Source organism: Schistocerca piceifrons, chromosome X (genome assembly GCF_021461385.2).
Source record: "Schistocerca piceifrons isolate TAMUIC-IGC-003096 chromosome X, iqSchPice1.1, whole genome shotgun sequence".
Lineage (NCBI taxonomy): Eukaryota > Metazoa > Arthropoda > Insecta > Orthoptera > Acrididae > Schistocerca > Schistocerca piceifrons.
In genome coordinates, this window is record NC_060149.1 from 780,610,173 (window position 1) to 780,631,596 (window position 21,424).

General features: G+C 39.3%; 1 protein-coding gene across 1 annotated transcript in view; it reads left to right on the plus strand.

Annotated features, from left to right (window-relative positions):
- Positions 1–5,662: 5,662 nt before the first annotated feature.
- LOC124721637 (28S ribosomal protein S21, mitochondrial) overlaps positions 5,663–21,424 on the plus strand; it is a 55,531-nt gene continuing 39,769 nt past the window's right edge. The window contains exon 1 of the mRNA XM_047246700.1: positions 5,663–5,845. Within this exon, the coding sequence (XP_047102656.1) occupies positions 5,760–5,845 (86 nt within the window). The 5' untranslated portion in view covers positions 5,663–5,759. The remainder of the gene's footprint in view (positions 5,846–21,424) is intronic.

Below are 21,424 nucleotides of genomic sequence, written 5' to 3' on the forward strand. Positions count from 1 at the left end.
AGCAGCTAAATCGACAGCCAATGCGTAATGGAAATATTTTAGATCTGGTAGCCACGAACAGACCAGGCCTCATCGACGGTGTCAGTGTTGAGACAGGGATTAGTGATCATGGTGTCATTACGACTATGGTTACGAAAGTTAAAAAGTCGGTCAAGAAGGCTAGGATAGTATTCTTACTATAAAGAGCAGAGAAGCAGTTGTTAGCATCCCACTTAGTAAATGAATCGACTTCATTTACTTCCGGTACGATGGACGTAGAAGAATTATGGACAGATTTTAAACACATTGTAAATCACGCATTGGACAAGTATGTGCCGTAAAAGCGGGTTACGGACGGAAAAGACCCACCGTGGTTTAACAGCGCAATTCGGAGAATGAGGACAGGCAAAAGTTAGTAGAGATTCGTGCTGCTGTAAAAAGAGCGATGCGTGAAGCATTCAACCACTACCACCGTCATACCTTAGCAAAAGATCTTGCTGAAAACCGAAGGAAATACTGGTATTATCGTAAAATCGGTAAGCGGGTCGAAGGCTTCCATCCTGTCACTCACTGATCAGTAAAGCCTGGCAACGGAAGACAGCAAAACGAAAGCTGAAATTTTAAATTTAGCATTTGAGAAATCTTTCACGCAGGAGGATCGTACAAACGTACCGCCGTTTGAGTCTCGTACAGATTCCCGTATGGAGGACATAGTGGTACACATCCCTGGGTTTGTGAATCAGCTGAATGGGTTGAAAATAAATAAATCGCCAGGTCCTGATGGGATTCCAATTCGGTTTTACAGAGAGTACTCTACTGCATTGGCTCCTTAGCAAGCTTTTATCGCGAATTTCTTGTCCAACGTAAAGTCCCGAGCTACCGGAAAAAAGCGCAGGTGACGCCTGTATATATGAAGGGTAGAAGGAAGGATCCTCATAATTACAGACCAATATTCTTAACATCGGTTTGTTGCAGGATTTTCGGACATATTCTCAGTTCGAATATAATGAATTTCGTTGAGACAGAGAGAAGTTGCTGTTCATGCATCAGCACGGCTTTAGAAAGCATCGCTCCTGCGAAACGCAACTCGCCCTTCTTTCACATGATATCTTGCGAACCATGGATGAAGGGTATCAGGCGGATGCCATATTCCTTGACTTCCGGAAAGCGTTTGATTCGGTGCCCCACTGCAGACTCCTAACTAAGGTACGAGCATATGGGATAGGTTCCCAAGTATGTGAGTGGCTCGAAGACTTCTTAAGTAACAGAACCCAGTACGTTGACCTCGTTGGTGAGTGTTCATCGGAGGTGAGGGTATCATCTGGAGTGCCCCAGGGAAGTGTGGTAGGTCCGCTGTTGTTTCCTATCTACATAAATGACCTTTTGGATAGGGTGGGTAGCAATGTGCGGCCGTTTGCTGATGATGCTGTGGTGTACGGGAAGGTGTCGTCGTTGAGTGACTGTAGGAGGATACAAGATGACTTGGACAGGATTTGTGATTGTGTAAAGAATGGCAGCTAACTCTAAATGTGGATAAATGTAAATTAATGCAGACGAATAGGAAAAAGAATCCTGTAATTTTGAATACTCCATTAGTAGTGTAGCGCTTGACACAGTCACATCGATTAAATATTTGGGCGTAACATTGCAGAGCGATATGAAATGGGACAAGCATGTAATGGCAGTTGTGGGGAAGGTGGATAGTCGTCTTCGGTTCATTGGTAGAATTTTGGGAATATGTGGTTCATCTGTAAAGGAGACCGCTTATAAAACACTAATATGACCTATTCTTGAGTACTGCTCGAGCGTTTGGGATCCCTATCAGGTCGGATTGAGGGAGGACATAGAAGACTGTAAGCAATGAAATAAGCTACATGCGTTTAACAAAACGTTAATTACTGGTATCTACCAATATTGTTCTTGACTTTCTTTTATTCTACGAAATATGGCTAATGTGTGATTGTGCCCACCACTATCCCACAGAATACCTGGCTGAGGTGACAAATTATCTGTAGTGTACCCTGTAATCTAAGTTAGATTGATATGTGGCGCTCTGTTTACGAGTCTGAATGCGGTCTAAGTAAAAGATTATGGGATAGCCCAATGTCAGAGTTTCCTACCCCAACAGTACAATCAATTACGAATACAACAAAACACTTTGTATGTATGTTTCCTTAATTGCCACAGGCCTAGACAAACTTCAGTTATATCACCATATCTTTACCATGTAAATTTTTCAAATGGGATCTTAATTCCTGCCATTTCAAGCATGTGTAAGCTTCACATTCTGTGCACGACAAGATAAAAACGAAACATGATATGTGGTAAGCAATTTCATAAAGCAAAGGAACTAATATATTATTAACAAAGGAATTGGACACATGGTAAGCATGTTCTTAAAAGAAACTAAGACATTAGCGTCGTTGGTAGAAGCCTAACATTACAGTACATCGTATTCTATTCAATACTTCTCCTACCTCTCCTTTCGTACACCTGTGTGTTTTCACATGTTTTAAGAGCCATCACAAATCTCACATTGTTTTTCTTTGCCTTGCTGTTGCCATGGCAAATGCTTATATGTTTCCATAAGTTATGACTGCAGTCAAAAATATTTCCCCAATCGCTGCGGAACACTACACATTTGATCTGTATTTAAAGCAAAGTAATCTACTAAGTACACAACTTATATCAGAATGTCTCCATTGGCTGACTGCGAAATGAAGCACAAATCTTGTACTGGAATTACCATTTATGGTCGGAGAATGTAGTTTCTTGCCTCTGCAATTTCTTTTCTACACTGACAGAAGGCGGACGAGTGGTAGATTTGAAGTTGTGTCATACGAACAAACCACATTTGCAGCACTCGCTCGGTGACAACTGTACTTTGCAGATCGTGTGTGGAGCTACAGGAGTACATACGGTACTGCACCGAGCCACAGGGACCTGCTTTTAGGTTACGTCTCAAGGGTGCGCAAAGCTTTCAAACCTTGGCTACCGAGGAAGCAGGAATGACCCACTGCGTTTTCCTTAAAATACAGTTTGGCGGTCAGGAAGATCATCTGTGGGCGAGGAACCTTTGGAGACGCCGGAAAGCAGAGTTGTGCTGTCTCTCCTTCCGGGACGTCGAGCGCTAGTGGTGCCTTGAGATCGCCGCCATTTACCGCTGTTGACAAGAGAACTGTCCTGTTGTTGCCGTGGGCCGCGTCGCCGGCCGTTTCGAGCACCAAAGCTGCCACAGAGCCAGGCTCCGCTCCCCCCTCCCCCCCACCCCCCCAGGGTTAGGTAAACTGTGGGCCAGGAGCTGGAAGCTGGCTGCGGAACCAACGAGAAGGTATCTGCCACTGCCATCCAGACCTCCATGTCGACCAGCGCATTAGGGCCAGCAATGCAACCGGGAAACCTAACGATGTCAACGAAGGTTTTAAAAGGCACTCCCCTGGCAGCAGATACCAATAAAATCGAAGCAGTGGCAGTAGAAGTAACCACTGCCACAGGACCCCTAACAATAGCTGCAATCTATAGACCCGAAATGACGAGATCAATAAGGGAGATACAGCAGCACTAGGGCAATTTGAAGGCAGACTCACTTTGGACACACCACAGAATATGTAGACGACACAGCCTTCTACACACGAAATGTGAACAAGGATCTGGTCATCCATAGGCTACAAAGGGTTTTAGATGGCACAGAAAGTTGGGTGTGCCGCTGGCACATCACCATTAATTCTGCGAAGACGCAGGTTATGCTGATAACCCAGAGGCTCGGAAGCCGCTGGCCTCCTCAACACCCCCCATTCCACCTTCACCTAAACAGAACCCAACTCCTCTGGCACAGAACTGCCAAATATCTTGGCGTAACCCTGGACTCTCATATTACGTAGGAACCTCACATAGACGAGGTCTACAGGAAGGTCTGTGGCACACTGTCCATCCTATACCCAATCCTTAACACAACTAGCTCCCTTCCCTGCTCTGTAGGAATAAATGTCTAGCAGGCACTCATACACCCAGTATGCATGCTCTGTCTGGGCATACGTGGCGAAGCAGGTTCTGGGTAAACTCCAGAGGCTGCAGAACCGTGGCCTTGGGAGGTCACTGGATCTATCTCTAGGTTTACCCACTGATGATCTGCACGCCACAGGTGAAATCCCTTTCCTGAAACAGCCTTCTGTAGAGCTCTTCCAGATCTGGAAATGACCTCATCCGCTCGATAGGTTGGTACGACATGTCCCACGATAATCACAAATGCCCGATGACGATCTTTGATGACTGAGTTGAAGGGAAAATCCCTGTCTCCAATTCCTATTCCTTCTCTCCTAAAATCAAATCAGCTCGCCAACCCCGGCAAGTACCACACACACACAGAACATTCATCAATATACACAGACATCCAAAAACCATAGAAACACACACACACACACACACACACACACACACACACACACACACACACACACACACACTTTAACTCGTGGAGTAAAAGCCAAAAGCTACACACTCCGCTACACATTTTCCCAAAGAGGGGAAAGTACCAGATGACAGGGAAGCAGTGTTTCGCACCCACAGATATTTGTACAGGTACCTGCACATACAGATCGTTGCATGTGGACGGGCAACAGACATGTCCTTGAAGCTTTGCTCACACACATTAGGCCAGTATACACTATCATATTTCTTTGACAAATATCTTTGATATTAGTCTGTCGTCAGATTTTTCATCAAATTTCAAGATAGCGGACAACAACTTGTTATTATGCGCTGCAGTTGCTTGTACCAGTAATTGCATTGTGTGTGTATTTGGAAGAGAAGCGGCGGAAAAAAGGAAACATACTTGGAAGAAGCCATAGGTATTACGTCGAGATAATAAAAACATTCAACAAAATTTGTTACGAGACCTGCAAGTGGATTAAGACTTAGTATATAAACTACTTACGAATGGATGAGAGTGTATTTTAGCATTTGCTCAGTAAAGTGGCTTCTCATACCACAAAACAGAACACTCTCTTGAGAAATGCTGTATGTGCAGAAGACAGGCAAACCGTGACACTGCGACGTCTTGATACAGGAGAGAGCTATTCTAGTTTACAACACAGTACTCGAATATCACATTGCACATTAACCAAAATAATTCCAGAAACGTGTGAAGCGATTTATACATTTATTTGAAGGTAAATAAATGTGTAGTACACTGTATGTGTTATAAGAAATATTTTTATTTTTAAATAATTTAATTAATGGAATTATTGTTCCAACAACTATAAAAATTAACAAAAAGTACGAAACAGATGAAGCGCTTTTTAACTTGCGGCATCCAGAGTTCAAAAACTAACGAAGTAGAATGGAAAGCTAAGAAAGAATTTTTTACTTTTGAGTGTGACCACGTCCCCTACTCGGCTTGCTGAAAAGCTGCCTGGATGCTTTCATATGTAGATTGTAGACATGAAGTCGCCTGCAACAGAAGACGAACGACTTTTGTGGCGAGGCCCTAGATTTAATCATATTTATTTGAAGACAGGGAAGATTTGATAAAGTTTCTTATTACAACATCAAATTTATCTGACATAAATATTTGACATATCAACTTTGACAAAGAAATATGATAGTGTAATACCTGCAATATTTGCTATATTTCTATCGATTATACTACTTCGATAGTCGTTTTCCTCTTCGATTACAGCTAATCGATTACTGTATGAAGTTGTTTGTTGATATTGATTAATTGTGTTGTGTTGTGTTGTTGTTGTAGCATATTATTAAAACTACACTTCTTTCTGCAGACAATGACCACAAATCATGCAAGATTCATAGCAAGAACTGTTATGGTGAAGAATGGCAATGTTGACGACGCCTGTAAGCTGTTAAATAGGTACGGTCACCGCTGTCTTGTGTACCATAGTAATTTTATCGTATTTCAATTATTCGTGTATTTCTGTATCAGTATTTGTCAGATTTTATTTTCCACATCAGTAAATGAATTGATATTACTCGACCCACTTAAAGAATCACCGACTAATATTAATAGCTACTGCAAGACAAAGCGGTAAAAGTTACGTGTAGGAACCCACCTTGCATTTTTCTGTATGGCGCGGAAATAAACATTAGGCTTAGCTATTGGTCAGTTTGCTACAACAACTATCCATGCTTTCACATTCGTTGGCCACACCGACTAGGCGCTTCAGTCTGGAACTGCGCGACCGCTACGGTCGCAGGTTCGAATCCTGTCTCGGGCATGGATGTGTGTGATGTCCTTGGGTTAGTTAGGTTTAAGTAGTTCTAAGTTCTAGGGGACTGATGACCTCAGAAGTTAAGTCCCATAGTGCTCAGAGCCATTTGAGTTAAGAGCTATACCAACTCACAACCAAATGTGGTCACCGGCCAAACTAACGTAGACATTGGGCTGCGCTACAGATCTGTTGGGGGGGGGGGGGGGGGGGGAGGGGGAGAGGCTGGGGAAGGAGAGTGTTCTAATACATAACTTTGGCCCACAAAGCTAGTTACTTTTAATATCTCTTTGGTAATGCCCATTATATGTTAGTATAGTATCGGACATGTCAATGGCTTATAGATTTTATCAGTGAAATTATGTGTATACAGAACTCATAGACCGGTACCTTGTAGACTAGATCGTAGTTTGGCGTTATTGATGTGTGGCGGAGCTCAAAGTGTAGATTAAATGATTTAAAGTATGTTGGCAAATCGGTGTTGAAACCTTCAGTTAATCCCTATATCCATCCTTAATGTAAAACGCTCCTTAGAGTTTTTCCTTTCATTCACCTTTGTAATTGTAAGAACATACCGGCGCTGGCGCTTGTAGCACATTCATATGTAGAACTTTTTAGACGAATATTCATTAGATGCCATCGGTTAAGACTACAGACGTAATGTTAACAACTGTTGTGACATTACCTTTTTTGCATATATTCAGTTTTGTTGTTATTTGGCGAAGCCGATGAATGTGGGGGGGAGTTGTTGTTGTAACAAACTGATCAGTAGCTTAACAAGTTCTAGGTTAGGTTGGAAGGTGACAGTTCGATTGTAATTTGCCATAGCCAGTCAATGTGAAAGTAAAAATTATCGTTTATTAGTTCTTGGTCCATTTAGAACAACAGTATCGGACATGTCAAACATTACAAAAAGTAATACATACATAAACAAAACATGAACAAACTAGGATAGAATTAATGACAGTAGTGCAGGAAGTCAGCCATGGCGTAATAAGTGGAACTATTCCAGCACATACCTTAGCGACTTGGGAAAACCTAAGTCAGGATAACAGGACAGGGAATAAAACCCACTCCTCCTGAATGCAAGTCCAATGCATTAATATTGGCATAGTCATCTAACTCAGTATACGATTGGAAGGGAAATCACAACTATATGGTCAACACTGAGATTACAACATGCACAAGAGGTAAATCACTGATGTAACTACTATGTGAAACATTGATATAAAATGTTTCTGAAAAAATAAAAACACCTGAAGCCGTTACTTAATACAGCTGAAAAGTATAACGTGTGAAAAACCTATTGTGGTAAAACTTTACGAAGGTCCTTCGGGGAAATCTAAGTGGGTGAAACAGCTGAATTGTGAGTTAGTGTTTCATATGATTTGTTTTTGTAATTAAATCATGGGGCTAGGGAGATGGATGGCGGGAGATAAGTGATTGATTTTTTATAGTCGAAAGTAATAACACATTCGCTCTTAATGATACATCCACAGGCATTGTCAACATCTGTGCAAGGGTGGCCCATTGTAAACTTTAGCCCATTTCCACACTGTCCATTAGAACCACTCTAGCACCAGATCCATTCTCTGAGTAGGTGAGTCACACTGCGTCCGAAACAGAGGAAACGGAAAACACAGCAGAAGCTTTCTTGGCAAAGCCAACGAATGTGAAACTGAAGAAAAAACCTTATCTGTAGTGTAGCCCATTTGAGAAAATGGCCACTGATACCACATTGTATTCCCCGTGTTGTTTATGACATTTGTCACACGTTTGTTACGTCACTGGTTGAAGCCAACAACTACTCATATAGAATATTCCTCTTCAAGTGAACTATTTGTGGCACACTTACTAATGTTTTACGTGATATGCATAACACATGGGTAGGTGAGCCAATTTGACACTGTCAAGATACATATTTTCTTACACCCAACTACTACTTTTAGTTATTATTATATGGTCTTTTTTCTGTAGGTTGAAAATTGTGTCCCTGTTTTCTTTTCTCTCCACTTACATTATGAAGGAATGTAACTATAGAAACATTGATACCCACAAATTTTTAAGTGATCAGCATTTTGAAACTTGTGCTGTAGAGCTACATTTTCATGGGAAGTCAATAAGGGTCGACAGAAGCGTCCGATCCCACGCGCCGGCTTTGACCCGTGACGTAAGGGTGTTGTTGTGTGTGATGTCATGACGGCGCGGAGTTTGGTTTGAGTGTGGCTGTCTCCAGTTCTGTTTTATCTTATTTTATTTACTTTTCTGATCTGTTTGTTCTATATCGTGAGATTTATTTTTTTAAGTTTAAAAACACTTATTACTTATTTTAATTATCTGTTTCCTCCAATTTCTGTTTTAGTTTATTATATTTATCTTTCTGATCTGTTCGTTCTATCCCGTGAGATTTTTTTTTTTTTAAAGACAAAAAACACTAATCAGCTACTGAAGCATCTTTATCTTCCATGGGTTGCAGGGGTTACAACCCCTGGGGAGGTGGATGGGTACTAATGCATGGCTGTCTTCACTTACACGTTATAGCTACGCAAGGCGTCTAAATTTGTTTATATTTAGTTTGCCCCCCACCCAAAACACCCCATTTCCCGCGCTTGTCCCGTTAGTGTCATTAGGCTTCTTGTGGAAAGTGTGTGTGTTTGTTTTTGTTTCCGCCATATTTGTGACGTCATGGGTCAAAGCAGACGGGCGGGATCGGACGCTTCCATATTTCCGTCAATAAAAATAATCACAATGTACAGGTCTCTACCTGGAAATTTTGACTTATTTATTAAACAACTTGGTGCTTTGTTAAATTACTGGACATACCATATTAAGTGGTGATTTTGATTTAAATTTGTATCACATATTTATTCTACAGTTATACACGGGTCATTTGCCATTTCACATAATCCAGTTCCCCTCATACAGTCTACAACAAGTTATGGGGGCTAACAGCACTGAGTGCATGACAAAAATAAAAATAAGTAGAAAAGTGCAAGGGTAATAAAAGGAATTGAGGAATTCAAGAAGAATTTTTAAATACAGACTGGAAAGATGTGGACAACACCTCTGGTGCAAATAAAAAATATATAATCCATTCTGCAGTGTAGTCATAAATTACTTTGAAAACTGTTTTCCTTAGAAATTAACCAGTGGAAGCAGATGAAATGCATCTAAACCCTGGCTTACAAATGGAGTCATCTGATCAAAGATAGCCCTAAAATTACAGAAAGTTGTAACAAATTTTTGCAGTCAGTAGCACATAATTTAAACCAAAACACTTCTTAAAGAGATGACCTTAAGTTCCTAAAGAAAAGCTCTCCATAACAATTTTTACAAAATTCAACTACATCCAACAACCCAAAGGAAGCTTTCAGTACTATTAAGTCTCTTAAAAATAAAACTTTTGGTGGTCATGATGAAATCAGTAGTAAAAGAATGAAATATTGTTCAGCTGAACTTAATAATGTATTTAGCTAGTTGTGTAATCTCCAAGGGATACCACCTCGTCGAAGACATCTTGTGTGCTGGGCGCAGAGGCTTATGAGCTCTGAAGAAGCTGAGGGCTATTCCAGCAGTAGCATAGCTGTTGGCTGCGTCACCCAAACCCGATTGGCCCCAGTGCAATAGCCAGACAAAGTGTGTCCCACACCATAGGTTAGAGGGGGATATAAACTAGGTTGGCAACCCCTCTAGGGGCTAACTCCAAAATGAAAACCTGGTCCTCCAGGTGCATGAACTATACCCCTGCCCTAAAAAACCTATCATCACAACTGCCGATACAAAGACAAATTGCACCAAGGAATAGGAATATGGGTATACTATTGCCTAAATTTGGAACATTAAACATGTGTACACTGTTACAGATAGGAGCTATGAACAGTATGGAATGGGAATTGTTGCACTTTTAGGAAATCATGTAGAAGAGATTCATAAGCAGAAATTTTCCCAGTCTTATCCAGGAAAAGATGAAAGATAAGGAGAGTGTGGAGTTGGTTTCATAGTCTCCAAAGATCTGTTATTGCTTTCACTCCACATAACTAAAGAATATTTACTCTGCATATCAAAGGCAAATTTCACAGTGTGACCTTAGTAATTGTGTGTGCATCAACGGAAGAATCAGATGAAGATGTGGTAAATGGTTTCTGTGATCCGCTACAGGAGTTTTGTGATAGAATACGTAGATATGAGTCCAAAATAGTCCTTGGTAGGGATGCCACACTTTGCTGTGAAATTGTTTTCTTTCCTCAGCCATGTGGAAAAATCGATGTTTCCTAACCAGTCTTTGTTGAAAGCCGTATATCTTTTAACTTACTTCTTCAGAACAGGCAAACTAGATGAACTGTCTTCATCATCAGAGGAAGGACAAAACAATGCTAATCCTTTCTAATTCTGAAATGCTTATCGGCCTGTTTAGCGAATCACTTGTGGGCTGTTGACCACTTTTACTTTTTATCCATTGTAACAATATGGTGAAGGACGTTTAATCTTTAGTTCAGGACCTCCGTTTCTTTATGGCATGTTTTATGGACCTTTCTCCAAGTCCCTGTTTTTACTGTCTTTTCTTCTGTCACTTGGGCTTAATGTGTAGTCATTTTTAACTCCCTTTTTTTCTTAGTGTTCTATTGTTCTGGCATGGGCGCATATGAACCTAGGTGTTTTTACGTCCTAAAACAAAACAAAACAATAGGAATAAAAATTGGTACCAGTTTCCACACTGAAAAGGCAGCTAATGAGATATTTGAAAACAGCAACAGATGGTTCAGGGCAAATGGATTACCATTAAATTTGACAACACTGAGTACATAGAGTTCAGTATGTATCACAGAACTCCACAAGCTATAAAAATAGGTTTCTCAAGCCGTGGAATGCAAACAGTCGAAAGTGTTAAGTTTTTGGGACTACAGATGGGGCACAACCTAAATTGGGAAACCGGCTGTGTAGAGTGAATGAAGCTCCTTGATTCAGATATATTTGTAGTCTGCATGATTTCTGCTATAGGCAATTTAGAAATGAGGAAACATTTATTCTGAATATTTCCATTCACTAATGAGTTATGGAATAATTTTCTGTGGAAATTCAAGTTACAGGGATAGTATTTTCAGAACAGAGAGGTATGTTATAAGAACTATATCTGCTGTTAACTCAGAAACATCCTACAGAGACCTCTTAAAAAAGACTTAGATATTTTGACAACTACTCCACAGCGTATACATACATTCATTAATGTCCTTTCTCACTACCACTATTTCTCCATGCACACAACATAGTTAAAAGCACGAATATAACACTAGGACCAGAAGCATCCACTACAAAGACCTCAAAGGGTTAACATTTGTATAGAAAGTAGTCATATACCCAGGTATACGTGTATTCAGCAACCTACCAGAATACATTAAATGTCATGTGGATAATGTAGTGGAACTTAAGACTGAGTTGAAGTACTTTGTTGGGCAACTCTGTACTCCACTGAAGAGTATCTCCAAATAAACTCATAAATTTATTGCTTTAGGTTAATGTATAATTAGAAGTAGCACTGTAATGCAGTAAACAATGTCATTTCACTGTATTACACTGAAATTAAATGTACATCCTTGTCTTGTTTTCAAATCCCAGTGTCCACTCTCCATGGGATCTGTGGAATACAGTTAATATAATGTAAATGTAAAAAAGAATCCCATAGCTAAGAATTGAGGGTACATAGGAACAGTATGCTAGAGAGTGATACTGGACGCCTCTGAAATCTTTGTGTTGCAGTGATTGATCTGTAGCATAGCCAGAGGTCTAGGTTATGCTGGAAAGATGTTTTGGTTGTGAGTTGACAAGCCTATGAATGTGAATGCCAAATAAAGGTTGTGCTAACAGACTGGTCTGTGGTAAATTGTAATGTTTACATATGTGCCATTTTTTACTCACTTTGCCATATTCTATGGTCTTTTCATGAAAAAAACTAAAATGGCAAGATACATTCAGAAACCCAGTATTAGATTATGAACAAACTTTTACACACATTTCATACAATAATTATGCTAGGGGGTCCTTTCTGGGTGACAGAGATAAAGGCCTTCCCAGCTTGTCTGACAAACAGGTTTCAGGCACTATCTGTGGCTGATAATGATCCTGAGCCAGCTGCAGTTATTTGCCCTTTTGCTGAGGAGCCTCTCAGCTTGTAAGATCTGGGAATTCGCAGAGGGTGGGATTATTGTTAGTTGGGAGTGCCAGTTTTGGGCACGTTATGAAGCCCCTTAGGGATGTGGCTGCCAGGGAGGGAAAGTAATCCATTGTGCACTCTGTGAGCGTACAGGGGGAGTCATTCCAGATGTGGAGTGAATTCTTCCACAATCCTTGAAGAGCACAGTGTGCAGCCAACTGCAGGTGGTGGCTCTTGTCAGTAGTAATGATGTGTGTCTCTTTGGGTTGGTTTCCGATGGCTATCTGAAATGGCAAAGACAAATATTCTTGCGTACAAGATGTAGGCGGAGAGCAGCAGTAGCATCATTTGTCATTGGTACAGAGCAGAGTCTAGGGTCTGAATTGGAGGCTCAAGAAGGGATGCAATTGTATAGGCTGTAGAGTCCTCAACTTACACCATAGAGTGGAGAGGTGTCTGGATCTACTTAGTAAATGAATGGTCTATTACATCCATGTGAGACAGTTTGCAGGAGCTGTGTGAAGTATACTGGATGTGTTGCGTCTACAGTTGTAGGTAGAAGGGATGAGGTAGATATTTATATTACAAACACAAATACATACAGGTGCGTGGGTAAAAATCACACACATTTACTTGCAAGTTTACACGTAGCCAAGCTGGCAGGGGCAATGCAGATATGTAACATCTTCTGTTAGATTACAATGGTTTGTATCACTGAATACTGTCCTTGGTTCTAAGCAGTCACTTATGGTAAGTGGTGATTGTGACGTAGGCATTAATGAAAGTCCTCAAAGGTTCGACATGTCTTTTTAGTATCTTCTCCGGGTCTTCTGCCAGGTTTCTGTGTGCACTGATGCCTAAAGAGACGTGGAAGGATATAGTCTGCTCTATTGTGGGTGTGGCCATTAGCGGTGACTTCTATCTTCCTATGTGACCCCGTCCCCCCATCAGTCTTGCAGCTAGTGATGGAGAATACGGAGCAAATGCAATGTTCGCTTGTGACCAGGCTAGAACTATTGTACTTGACTGCCTGTGGTGCAGTGTGCTGGTGGCATCATGTGGAGTCAGCGTAAACACTGTAAGACCTCAGGGCGGATTTTTATGTCGGAGGCTCTGGCACAAGAACAAAAGGGGGTTCAGTTTCAAAGGGTGCAGTTCACATACAGTACAGGATTATACCTAGAAGGCATTAGCATTATAGTTGTAAACTGTCCTAACCTTGTTGAGGAACAACCACAGCTCCAAGCACTTGTAGAAACCACTGAAGCAGAAATTGTCACCGGTACCGAAAGCTTAATAAAGCCAGAGATAAGTTCAGCTGATGTTTTTGCCGAGGATCTAATGGTTTTCAGAAAGGGTAGATGAAATTCAGTTTGTGATGGTATGTTTGATGCTGTTAAAAGTGATTTACTTTGTGGTGAAATTAGATAGTTGCTGTGAGTTAGTATGGGTAGAGGTATATATGTGACAACCAGAGTAAATTAATATTATTATTATTATTATTATTGTTATTATTATTATTATTATTATTATTTACCACCACCCATCCCTCCCTCCCTCCGATGATTATAGTTGGTGGTGATTTCAAACTACCATCAGTATGTTGATAAAAATACAGGTGTAAGTTGATGCTAGGTATAAAACATTACCTTAAATTGTAGTAAATGCTTTGTCCGAAAATTATTTTTAACAATTAGTTAAGGAGCTCACATGGCGTGCAAATAGTTGCACTAACTTACTATATATCGTAGCAACAGATAATCTTGACCAAATAGAAAACGCCATGACAGATCTAGAAATTAGTGACCACTAACTTGTTATGGGGAGACTGAAAATTGTAACAAACAAATCCACTAAAACTAAATGTAAAATATATCTTTCTAAAAAGTAGGTAAAAATTTTCTTAAGAGGAGTGCAAAAGACAATGTCAGTATAAAATGTCAATTTTTATTTTTTTATGGAAAATCGCTGTTTGGAGTTTCTCTCTAATTTGATGTATGTTTCATTGATTTTTGATGACTGTAAGTATTTTTAATTTATGTTGGAATAATTTATTGCGCAAGTAATTTCTACAGATTCCGTGAGCCCTTGTTCAGTTATGACAAGATATCGTGGGAACTTTTTGGTCTAGAAGGTTGTGATTTGTGTTGTTTTGTAGTAAATATCCTGCTGCATAGGTTGGGTACATAGGTTGCTGTATATCAGTTCCTGTTTGTGGCATAATGCATGGTATCATCCACGTTTTGTAAGGCACATTACAGCTTCTGTTGTATATATTTGGACTTGTTGCTCATTGGATTGTGTTTCTTTCATTAATATGTCTCCACCAAAGAGAATATTTAAGAAGAGAAGATACTACAGAATATGTCCTGTTGGAAATGTACATCCAGAGACAAGCAACACTGAACAAAGTTCTTCACCACCAAGTCCTTCCAAGAAGCAGCTTGTGAACATTATGTAGTGTGCAGTGAAACCAGTGCCAGTGATATCAGTTAAATGTGAAGTCATACTAAAAATGCTGCGTGCTGTGATTTGTGTGGCAGGGAGACAATAATTTGTGAAAACGACTTCAAAAGAAATGGTTTAGTTCTTAGTTTGGAAGTCTCTTGTTAGAGTTGTGGGCATTTCAAAAATGTGAAAACAATAACCATTTTGAGATGAACGGCAGACATTTCTATGGGCTTAGATGCATCGGTAATGGCCCTAGGACTGGAAAAATTTTTGTGTTCCCATATGAATCTGTCATGCCCCCCTCTCCCCCACTAGTGTTCCAACATATACAAATGCTTTAGGGGAAACAGTAAAAGTAATTGCAGAAGAATCCCTGAAATCTGCAACAGGTTAAGCAGTTAAAGAAAATGATGGCAACGACATTTGCATAGCATCTGGCAGATCATTGCAGAAAAGGGGCAATCAATCTAAAAATTCTTGTGCAGATGCCATAAGCATTGATACGAAGAAGGTGGTGTTTGAAGTCGAAGTACTGCCAAAACGTTGCCATGGATGCACAAAAGTGGGCACCAATAATGAAAAGAAACAGTTACTTGAACACAACTGTCACAGGACATATGAGGGACCCAGTGGAGGAATGGAAAGTGCCTCAGCTGTGAAAATCTTTCAGTGCTCTCAAGAAAAATACGGGGTTATTGTGTTAAATTGATCGGTGATGGTGATTCCAATTCATTCAAATCAGTAACTAACAGCAGGTCCTATGATGACCTAACTGCTTCACAGTTAGTATGTGCCTGTCGTGTGCAGAAACAAATGGGTACTCAGCTGTGTAAAATCTGGCGGAACTTTTCTAGTAAAAAGCTTGAAGATGGCAGGACCTTAGAGGACGTTTGATTGACAAAACAAACAAATCAGCTAAGTGAATACTATGGCCAAGTCATTCTAAAGAATACAAACAACCTGGAAGGAGTGGCAGTATGAGTAACGTTTTCCACATGACGTCAAGTGATGGGAAGCCACTACACAACTTATGTCCAATTGACTGGTGTAAAACAGCAAAGCTGAGGCAGCAGGAACCAAATATACCCATAGAAACGCCATCCCTGAAGCTGTTGGAGCAGTAATAAAGCCAGTATATAGAGATCTAGCACATTTAGATCTTCTGCAGAAATGCCTCAGAGGAAAAACTCAAACTGTAAATGAGTCTTTCAACAATGTTGTATGGACCAGGATTCCCAAAAAGGTATTTGTGGCCTTGAATACACTGAAGATTGGGGTCAATGGTGCTGTGATCACCTGTAATTTTGGAAATACAGACAGAATGAAGATTCTTAAGCAATTTGCAATAATGTCTGGCCGTAATACAGAAGCAATCCAACAAGAACTGGGTAGACAGTAGATCTTTAAGGTAGAAATTATTGTAAAAAATACAACAGCACCAGCAATATCCCTTTTACAGAGAAATACACTGCATATGCGTGATCCTCGGGAAGATAAAGATTACAAAACGAGTTTTAGGCCGTTTCTTCACTCAGTAGTGAGTTTTCCTTTACTTCAACTTTCAAGTGTGATTTCTGAAGAACTACTTGTTTCACTAATGTCTCCCATTACCTCAGAAACTACTGAAACTAAGGCTCTGAAATTTTCACCTCTTATTGACAGTGGTATTATGTTTATGTGGATCTACAATGATGAAGATAACACTCATAGTTTGATCATAATTTTGTTTTTAAATTACATAATTTTAACACCTTTATTAAAAAAAATTATATCTCGATTTGTAACAAAGTTACATACTTGGTAGTAGATCGGCGAATGTATATGATATGTCTCTATCCTGGCACTTGAAAATTCACTATGTAAGCATTTACCTTATGTGGCTTAGATTCAAAGAAATAGTGGTGATGTCAATTGAGAGTTTTGTACCAAGCAAATTGATGACAGATGGAACAGATTCTCCATGATACACAAGACAGATCAGCACACTTTTCCAGAAGCAAAGAAAAATAGTGTCTACTGTGATACTCTGATTCAAAATTTGGCAGAAAATCCAGAGATTCTGGTCATATGTGAAGTATACCAGCAACAAGACACAATTGCTTTACTAAAGTGGAGTTAATAAACATGGTATTCAGAAATACCTTCACAAACGAATACACAGTAAATATCCCATAATTTGAATCAAGAACAGCTGCCAGTGTAAGTTATTTAGAAGTAGATACTTTCAGTGTAGTGAAGCAGCTTAAATCACTCAATAAAGGCCAGTATTTCGTTCCAGGTTGTATACCAATTAGTTTCCTTTCAGAGTACGCTTTTGGAATAGCTCAATTTTTAGCAGTCCTTTACAATTGCTCACTCAGTAGGAGATTTGCACCTAAAAAATGGAAATTTGTACAAGTAATATCAGTACCCAAGAAAGGAAGTGGAAATGATCTGCTGAATTATAGGCCCACATCATTGACATCAATTTACAGTTGGATTTTGGGACTTAAACTATGTTCAAACATTATGAAATACGATGAATAAATGATTTATTGACACATAACCAGCAAGGACTCAGAAAATATTGTTCTTGTGAAAAATAGCTGGCTCTCAATTTACACGAAGTAATGATTGCTAATGATGACTCTCAAATGAATTCCACATGTCTAGAGGTCCAGAAGGCTTTTCACATAATTCATTGTAAGCGGCTCCAAATCAAATTGTGTACCTATGGAGTATTGTCGCACTGTGTGACTGAATTTATGATTTACTGTCAGAAAGGTCGCAGTCCATAGTAGTTGATGGCAAATCATTGAGTGAAGCAGAAACTTTCCCAAGGAATTGTTAGAGGCCCTCTGCTGTTCCTGATGTAGATAAACAATCTAGGTGACAATCTGAGCAGGACTCTAGTATTATTTGCAAATAATGTTGCTGTGTACTGTCTAGTAAAGACATCAGATCAAAACAGATACAAAAATAACATGTTCCATCTGGTGGCCATTTTTGCAGCAGCTGTATACAAATTGCCGTAGTTAAAAGAAAAATGCCTTTTGCGTGCTGCATATTCAGCTTTCCTATTTTAACACCTATGGGTGCCCAAGTTAAATAAAAAACTTAATGTGCAACATGCTAAGGAGGTTCTCTTTTAAACCACTGCAATTTAAATAGAAAAATAATTTAGCCAGGGTATCTGTATGATGTAAAAAGTGGCAATTGACCATGGAGAATAAAAAATGTGAACTCCACCAGGTGTACTAAATAAAAAAATATAAAAAAAGCTTTGAATTTCTGTTACTCGATAAATTACATAAATTTAAAGATTGTTGACTCAGCTAAATACCTAGGTATTGCCATCAATTTAAACTGGAACCATCACAGAAAATGTTGTGGCGAACGCAAACTAAAGACTGTGCTTTATTGACAGAGCTCTGGGACATTGCAACAAGTCTGCTAGAATATGATTCTTGTCCGCCCTCTTCTGGAATATTGCCATGCGATATAGGATCCTTACCAGATAGGATTGATGAACGGTATCCGAAAAGCTCAAAGAATGGCAGGTCATTTTGTAGTATCAGAAAGGAAAGAGTGCTACGGACATGATAAGTGAGTATAAGAGCTCACACTGGAAGATATAGGTTTTCAGTTTTCCTATGAGCTGTTCAACAGTGTGAAGGCCAAGAAATAGTTTGAAGGGGTTCTGTGAACCCTCTGCCAAGCACGTTATTGTGGAGTGTGTAGTCATGGATGGATGTAGATATATGTTACTTTTACTGAATATGATATGACCACAGGGTACTGGCTCTTACACACAAGTGATAGGATCACAAGGGCATAACATGCTGATAAAATTCTTTTGACATTCAGTTGGTAATTAATCAGTACTCATCTGTAAAACTATGTATTTTCTAGACAGTTTACAGATTTATGTTTAATGCAGTGAAGTTATTTTTCCTCATTAAGTTGAAGTTCACACTATTTGTCATCTGTATGCTTGGTAAAAATTTATTACATACTGACGAACTGTAACATCCTTGGGAGATGTATTTGAATTCTCAAGAAGGGATTTTGATGTTTTATCAGCGACCACAATGTTGCTGTCATTGACAATGAGAATTTTTTTTCTCGTTTTTATGTTGTCTTTGAATGTCATTGATAGTATCATATGAAGTGTATACCATCACTCTCTTTTGTGCTCTGTTTTCCAGGTGTGACTGGAACCACTTACTAGCTACTACTCCTATACATAATGTCTTTACCTGTAGTTTGTTTAATAATGTTTTAGGGTTAGCAGTGTCAAAAGCCTTGTACAGGTATAGAATGTACTTGCAACACAGTTGTCTTTGTCAGTAGATTTAAGTACCACTTTTGTAACTTCCATTATGACCGAATTTGTATTTTTGCTAGCTCAGAATCCAGACTGTGCTTCATTAACAAGGTTATATTTATTCAGGATATGCCTTAGGCACTCTTTCATGTTTGATTCTATTATTTTTGAGAATGATGAGACTAGGCAAAGTAACTCGCAGTTTTTAATATTTCCTACAGTACTTTTCTGTAGTGGGTGCTTTATATGCTCCAAACAAATATTTCATTTGATGTTGGTTAATGGAATTTGTATGGGCCTACTGTCATGCATGTCTTCAGAACCTATTGGCACATCATCTAGACATGGTGACTAATTTTAATTTTTGTAATATCTTCCTGGCTTTTATGCTGTATTGTTGGATAAATCATCATTTTACTGGCAACATAATTCCTCGAGACTTATATACTTATTTTATGGAAGTTTTGTTGCACTTTTTCTGCCATACATGAAAATTTATTACTTCCTATGGACTTCCTATTAATCTACTATCCCCTTTGATTTGTATGTATTGTACTTGTCTGCCTCTTCCATTTACTTTTTCTTATAATGTGCCAAGCTATCCTATTTTTTATGATAAAAGAATACGTTTTTCATTGTAAGTGGTATTGTTGTGTTTTATTAAAATCATGCTATTCACTAATTTTGGCCCTGAGCCATTACCAAGCACATTCACTGTGTCGTGTATTACATATCATGCTCATCACATTCTTTTATGTCACATACATAAAACCAGGACTAGTACTCCATCATAACACGCTCTTCAGTGCTGCAGCCTGACAACTAAAACAGCTGTTTTAGTTGTCAGTCTGTAGCACTTAGTGTGTTACAATGAAATACGACTTCTGGTTTTGTGTATGTGACATAAAGGAATGTGATGAGCATGCTATGTAATACGTGATGTAGCAAATGTGCATAATAATGGCTCATGGCTGAAATTAGCTAACAGCACAATGTTAATAAAGCACACTTGGAGACTTACAGAAAACTTTTGACAATGTTGATTGGAATACTCTGTTTTAAAGTCTAAAGATGCTAAAGGGTAAAATACAATGGAAACCAGATGCCAGATATAAGAGTCGAGGGGCACAAAAGGGAAGCAGTGGTTGAGAAGTGAGTGACACAGGGTTGTAGCCTATCCCCAATGTTATTCAATTTGTATATTGAGCAAGCAGTAAAGGAAACAAAAGACAAATTTGAAGTATGAATTAAAGCCCAGGGAGAAGAAACAAAAACTTTGAGGTTTCCCAATGACATTGTAATTCTGTCAGAGATAGCAAAGGACTTGGAAGAGCAATTGAGTGGAATGGACAGTGTCTTGGAAGGCTGATGTAAGATGAACATCAACAAAAGCAAAACAAGAATAATGTAGTCGAGTTAAATCAGGTGATGCTGAGGAATTAGATTAGGAAATGACACACTTAAAGTAGTAGATGAGTTTTGATATTTGGGAAGCAAAATAACTGATGATGGTTGAAGTAGGGAGGATGTAAAACATAAACTGGCAGTGGCAAGACAAGCGTTTCTGAAGAACAGAAATTTTTAACGTTGAGTGTAGATTTAACTGTCAGGAATTCCTTTCTGAAAGTATTTGTATGGAGTGTAGACATGTATGTAAGTGAAGCATGGACGATAAACAGTTTAGACAAGAAGAGAGTAGAGGCTTTTGAAATGTGGTGCTACAGAAGAATGCTGAAGATTAGATGGTACTGAACAGACTAATGAGAGGGTAATGAACAGAATTGGGGAGAAGAGCAATTTGTGGTACAACCTGACTAGAAAAAGGGATCAGTTTGAAAGACGCATTGTGAGGCATCAAGGGATCTGGAGGAATGCGTGGGGTGTAAAAATCGTAGAGTGAGACCAAGAGATGAATACAGTAAGCAGCTTCAGAAGGATGTAGGTTGCGGTAGTTACTCGGATATGAAAAGGCTTGCACAGGACAGAGTAACACGAAGAGCTGCATCAAACCAATCTTTGGACTGAGACGACGACAACAACAACAACAACAACAACAACAACAACAACAGAGGCTGTGGATCCCCACAGAAGCAAAATCTATTTTTTATGGTTACAATGTCTGATTTTATACAGCAGGCATATCTGAAGGACATTGTAATGTGAATATACAGACATTGCATAAATGCAGATGTAGTATCTATCAGTGTTGTATCCATGCCTGATTATAGAAAATATTTTTCTCCCTGTGTGGGGATCAAAACTGTCCCTGTATGGGAGTCATGAAATGTGAAAGTGTAAGAGTTGGGAACTCCATGACAT